This window comes from Acanthisitta chloris, unplaced genomic scaffold (genome assembly GCF_000695815.1).
Source record: "Acanthisitta chloris isolate BGI_N310 unplaced genomic scaffold, ASM69581v1 scaffold3071, whole genome shotgun sequence".
Lineage (NCBI taxonomy): Eukaryota > Metazoa > Chordata > Aves > Passeriformes > Acanthisittidae > Acanthisitta > Acanthisitta chloris.
In genome coordinates this window covers 57,696-63,841 of record NW_008655335.1, presented here as the reverse complement: position 1 = coordinate 63,841, position 6,146 = coordinate 57,696, and the positions used below count along the sequence as shown (strand labels likewise).

At 45.2% G+C, this 6,146-nt stretch overlaps 1 protein-coding gene across 1 annotated transcript in view; it reads left to right on the top strand.

Moving 5' to 3' along the window:
• Window positions 1–4,631, top strand: part of LOC103810916 (zinc finger and BTB domain-containing protein 44-like) — a gene marked incomplete at its 5' end in the record, with an annotated part of 6,502 nt that extends 1,871 nt beyond the window's left edge. The window contains 2 exons of the mRNA XM_009083848.1: window positions 1,480–1,780; window positions 3,858–4,631. Of these exons, the coding sequence (XP_009082096.1) occupies window positions 1,480–1,780; window positions 3,858–4,140 (584 nt within the window). The remainder of the gene's footprint in view (window positions 1–1,479; window positions 1,781–3,857) is intronic.
• Between the last annotated feature and the right edge of the window lie 1,515 nt (window positions 4,632–6,146).

Here is a 6,146-nt window from a genome sequence, read left to right as displayed (position 1 = left end):
CCTGCTGCATTACAGGGGCATCCGTGTGCACACAGTCCCCCTGCCAGAGCACTTCTCCGAGGCCAAAGGCAGCCAGAAAAAACCCTTGCAATTAAGGGTAGGCTGATAATTGCTTTGTTGGGAACCAGTCTGGCACAAGAATCCCCCGAGATCAAAGGAGTTCAAAGACGGTGTGAGATCACTGCTGCATCAGATACTTGTTGGCTGTGGCTCAGGGGCTAAACCATGGTCTAATCCGTGGAGGCTTGTGTTCAGTTTAAGCTGTGGGGAAGGAGATGGGGAAGCATTATGGACAGGTCACAGCTAGGAAATTGGTGGTGGTTGGTTCTGAGACAGTGTAGCTCCATTCTAACTGTTCCTGCCATCTGAGGTTCAATGAAGTTCTCCGTTGTCACAAAACCCAACTGCAGTTCTTAGCTGAGCACACTACATGTGTGTCTGTTCTTCATCTGTTCACAAAGGGGGACAGGAGCTCCCTGTGCTGGTCCTGCACTTGGGACACACAACCTCATGCAGCTCACACTGGGTGAGGAGTGACTGGAGAGTTGTTGGTGAGAAAGGGCCTTGGCAGTGCTGGTGGCATAGCTCAGTGGGAGCCAACAGAGTGCACAGGTGGCCAAGGAGGCCAAGGGCATCTTGGCCTGGCTCAAGAGCAGTGTGGCAGCAGGACTAGGGCAGTGCTCATCCCCCTGCACTGGGCACTGGGGAGGTCCCAGCTCAGTGCTGTGCTCAGCTTTGGGCACTCACTGCCCAAAGGCCATTGAGGCACTGGAGCGAGTCCAGCCAAGGGCAACGAGGGCAGCAAAGGGCTGGAAAACATGGGCAAGAACTGAGGGAGTTGGGCTTGGTTAGCCTGGAGAAGAGGCTCAGGGGTGAGCTCCTGTTCTCTCCAACTCCCTGACAGGGGATTGGAGAGAGGAGGTTGTAGACTGCACAGTGAGAGGACTAGAGGGTGTAATATAGGGGTATGATTCAGAGTAAATACTAGAAAGAATTTTTTCCCTCTTAGGGTGATCAGGCACTGGAATGTTGCCCAGGGAGGTGGTGGAGTCACCAGCCTTGGAGGTGTTTCAGAGGTGTCTGGATCTGGCACTGGAGGATCTGGTTCAGGGTTTAGAGGTACCAGCAGTGACAGGTTAATGGTTGGACTTGATGATCTTAGAGGTCTCCTCCAACCTGGATGATTCGATGATTTTGGCTTTGATTAGTGTTCACAGCTAGGCTGGATCAAGCCTTGAGCAACCTGCTCTGCTGGGAGATGTCCCTGCCCTGGGCAGGGGGTTGGGATTAGATGATCTCCAAGCTCCATCCCAACCCCTTCACATCCTATAATTCATTCTCTGATTCTCTATAGTTAACCTGAGCATTTCTTCCTCCAGCAGAGCATCACTGCAGTCCCTGTGCTGGTAGACTCTGGCAGGCTCTTGGCCATGCCCAGTCAGCCCAGAAGGTGAACATGTCCTTGCTCTCTCCCCACAGGCATTAAACCCTTTCAGTGCGATCGTTGTGGGAAAAAGTTCACCCGCGCTTACTCGCTCAAGATGCATCGCCTGAAGCACGAAGGTAAACGCTGTTTCCGGTGCCAGATATGTAGTGCCACTTTCACTTCCTTCGGGGAATATAAACACCACATGCGGGTTTCCCGGCACATTATCCGCAAGCCTCGGATTTACGAGTGCAAAACATGTGGCGCCATGTTCACCAACTCTGGAAATTTAATCGTTCACCTGCGGAGCTTGAACCATGAAGCGTCAGAGCTAGCAAACTACTTCCAGAGCAGGTGAGGTGCACAGCAAAAACCTAACAGGGAAACTTGCTTTTTTTTTAATATATTAATTTTTTTTTCGCCTTTTTTCTTCTTTTTTTTTTTTTTTTTTTAACCCTAAATCATCATTTCCTGCTTGCAGGGCAGCCTGCTGTGCCTCTCCTCAGGTTGCCAGCTAATTCCAGGCAGAGTGATTCCTGCAGCACTCTCTGTTGTATCTGATCTGTCTTACAGCTATATAGGAGGGCACTGAAGAATCCAGGGGTATGGCAGAGGCTACTTCTGGGCTACTTAATGTCTCTTTTCAGTAGTATCTCTGGCCAGGCTAATGGGGTGAACCATAGTGTTGAACCATAGTGTTCTATCCTGCAATGTCTGTGAGTTCTGTAAATGATTTGCTATTCAAAAATCTCCTGTTCACTTACCCAGGGCACAGACTTACACCTCATTTCAAGTATTGTGGAAAGATTGCATGACCCCATGCCTTCTCCTTTGTCATTCTCTAGGTAACATGACTAAATGATTAGACTGAAAGGGTTGGACACAGTAAAGAAATGATTAGACTAATAGGCTTGGAAATAGTAAAGAAATTATTAGACTAATAGGGTTGGAAATAGCAAGGAAATGATTAATAGGGTTAGAAATAGTAAGGGCCAGTTGGACATTATTTGTTTAGCAGGACACAAAACACTTGGCATATCACACACTTTGCAAGTACACTAAAGACTGTGAAGGGGGTCTTGAGATGAGCACTGAATTGTCTCATTGATATAAATGTAACCACTGGAATTGGAGGTAGAAACTACAAAAGGGAAGAAAGAAAGATCTCACAGCTCTGAAACCTACAGAGAGAGTGCAGCTTGGTGTGTGTAAGCCTTCAGCAGAGCAAAGAAGTGTATTCTAACACTCCCAGCACCACAATCCCACCCTCCTCATCTCCAGACATTACTCTTTTTCCCCTAAGAAACACTTCAGCATCTTGTTCTGTTTGATTAACTCAGAGGTGATGTAGGCTGAAGAAAATTGCAAAACAAAGCAGGAAAGCCAATCAGTGGTTTTGCAGCAGAATATTGTTTAAATGTACAAGTGCTTCAGATCTGTGGCTTTACGCAGATCTTGTTCTTGGCTCCTGTGCCAGGACTGGAGTGAAAGCTCTGAGGGTGATGCTGTGGTTGTGCTAAGCTCTGCATTGTTGTTGTCACATTAAAGTCAGATTAAAGGGTGTGATTTTAGCTGCCTAGAGGCCTTCCCTCAGCTTGAACTGACCCACAGGAGGTTTAGCATAGCTCATAGTGAGTTGGGATTGAAGCAGTGTTTCAGCACTGCCTTTTGATGGGGTATTGCCAGGAGGAACCAAAGCACACAAAGCTGCATACATGGACAGTATATGTACTTGTCTCAAGTACAAACTTCATGTCTGGTGCTAAAAACACTACTGGAGTTTGGTGGGATTTCTTTGGATCCACTCAGCCATCAGCTGGTAAGAGTTCATTCCAGAAGTGTTGTCCAGAAGGGACTGAAAGGGGAAGGAAATGCAGTACCAGTCTGTTCACTGCAGCACGATGGTGTTGGCATCACACCCCCACTGCAGCTGGCAGCTCCTCTGCCCTCAGCAGAGCCCGTGCTGCCTCCCCTCGTGCCTCTGTCTCCAGCCTGTCCACTCTGAAGGGAGCTCTGCTGCTGCTCTTGGCTGGATCTCTCCTCAGGGGTGGCAAAGGCTCACGTGTTGCCAGTGCTGAACTCGTTTTTGTTTCTATTTTTAAAGGCTGAATGCTCCCTTTTTTCAATGAGGTTTTCAGTGCCATATGATGTTCCAGACATTTAACTTTCATTCTCATCAAGGTGATACAACCTAAATAATAAGAAGTTGCTGTGCAGGAAATATGAATGTGTCTAAATTCTTGTGTGTGTTGAAATGAGACCCAGGTCACAGTGCTCAGTGAGGTCTGTCACTGCTGTGATCCTGGAGCAATGTGCAATGAGTCTCTTTGTTCTCTGTGCAATGCAGTGTGTAGCTTGTGTGATGTAACTGATATTGCTGATGTTTGTGTGAGAAATGACATTTCTCTTCTGTCCTTTGCCCCTCTTCTAGTGACTTCCTAGTCCCGGACTACTTAAACCAGGAGCAAGAGGAGACCCTCGGGCAGTATGAGCTAGGGGAGCATGGCTTTGAGAGCAACTCTTCTGTCCAAATGCCTGTCATTTCACAGGTGTCCTCAACTCAGAATTGTGAAAGCACTTTCCCCTTGGGGTCTCTGGGTGGGTTGGCAGAGAAGGAAGAAGATGTGCCAGAGCAGCCAAAGACTAATGCCACTGCTGAGGCAGCTGCGGGTGACCCTCCGAAACCGGAGCTGTCATCGATCACTATCGAATAATTCATGGTTTGGTTTCATTTTTGTTCTTTGGAAAGTGCCTGTGTTTGGTCCTGTACATTTTAATTTAATTTTTTTAAAGAGAAGTGGGGAGGATTTCCCCTTTTTACTTTGTAAGCTACGCTTTAAACAGAAACCTGCGACAGATGTTACCTTATTTTTCCTGACTGAATGATCACTTCTGTGAAAATATTTAAGACTGATTGCACAAAAAAAAAAAAAAAAAGAGATCTTGTCAGAACATCATGGAAGCTGTGATACACTTCTAAAGAAGAACAACTGATTCAGATCACTTTAACTATTCTTTCTTCCACAGTTAGAGCAGCTCATTAAGTTTCTCTTGCTCCTGCAGACCCTCTGGTTAAGGGAGGGAAATCAGAGGAAACCTTTTCCAAATGACAAACAAAAGGATGCATTGGAGATCACAATTGAACAGTTTTGACTAGTTTTGAGTGGATGCTTTAATCTTCTGCATAAAAAAGATGACACTTCCTATCTGTGCCTGCTGCTTTTCAAAGCTCTTACTGTGACCCTGTGCTTGGAAATGGTAAGCAGTTTTGAAACTAACAGTCACACACTTCTTCAAAACACACCATCCCTTTCCTGCTCAGATGAATCAGTTGTGACAAACCAAGTGAATCGTGCCAGGTGTTCCTACTTCTTCTATTCCAGTCCTTTTAGAAACTGCTGATCAAACAGCCTGTCCAGATTTGCCCAGCTAAGGTTAGGCATGGAAGGTCTAATGGTGTAATTGAGGATAGTGGAAAGGTGTATAACCATGCAAGCCTGACAAATAGCTCCTGACTGTATCTGTCTGTAGAAGGGGAACCACACAGGAGAAGGGTTTCCCACACTGAAATTCCTCAGTCATGGCCAGATCATTTGCAGCTCTGATCACTTCCCCCTGCCATACATACTGTAGCTAAGAGGGAGTTTACAGATAGGCAAAAAAAAATAAGCTCTTGTGCATTATTGCACATTTTTTTGTTTATACACATGCATGTATAGTTTCAGAGATTTTTATTGGTCTTGTTTTGGACAAAGCAAGCAATTTATTCTCTTTAAGGCCAACTTTCTAACCAACAGGGGGTTGTTTACAGAAAGCCTATATAGCAATGATGAATTGTTCCTGTTTCCAAACACTTTCAATCCTTGCCAACTCAGTTTATTAAAGGCCATTACTGCAGCTCCACACACAGCTCAAGCAAGCAATAAAATTGAAAGATTTGCAATTGCATTTTTTCCATATTTAGAAAAAGCTGCAAAATGTGGGATTTTTTTTTTTTCAGAGCACTGAGTCTTGTTTTGTCAAGGCTCTTTGGGCTCAAGTACTGCTTTGAAACCTAAATTAGGAAGTACATTAGATTTGTGGTTTTTCTTACAGCTTCTGAAGTTCAGTCAGCGTTTGATGCCAAATGCCCGTGGCCTACAGATGATGTGCTGAGTGAGTAGGTATTGCTTGGTGTTAGTATTCCAGAGGCATTGATACACTCCCTTAGTTTTTTGAGTCTTGGTTTGGGTAAATTGTTGTTTTCTGTCTGGATCTGTTTTATGCAAACATGAGGAGGAAATGGAAACCGATGGAGAAAGGTTGGTCCTGAAGAAACAGAACACACAAAAGTCGTATTCTAGTGCAGATCAATTTGTATTCAGTTAGCTTAGGCAGCTCTGATACTCTCTGGGTCTGAGTTCTTTCCATTAATAGCCAACTTTTTGTAAAGGGGAAAAAAAAAGTTTATTGACCCTTGGAAAGAGCTTAAAGGGTTTCAGCGACTTGAACAATTTTTCTCTGCTGTGTTTTAGGTAAAACCCACATATTTTAGTTAAATCCCAAATGGTTTTGCTCTGTTTAAGTCCTTTCCAAGTTACTGGAATGAAGTTTCTCCACCAGATCCAAAGGGCATTTTAGAAACATGTTGCAGAGAAGTTCTCTGCTGCAGTTCAGTCTCCTGTGGCTGCCTTTGGAAGGCTTCTTCAAAGGGCTTGAGGGAGAAATGCTTTCCTGGGCT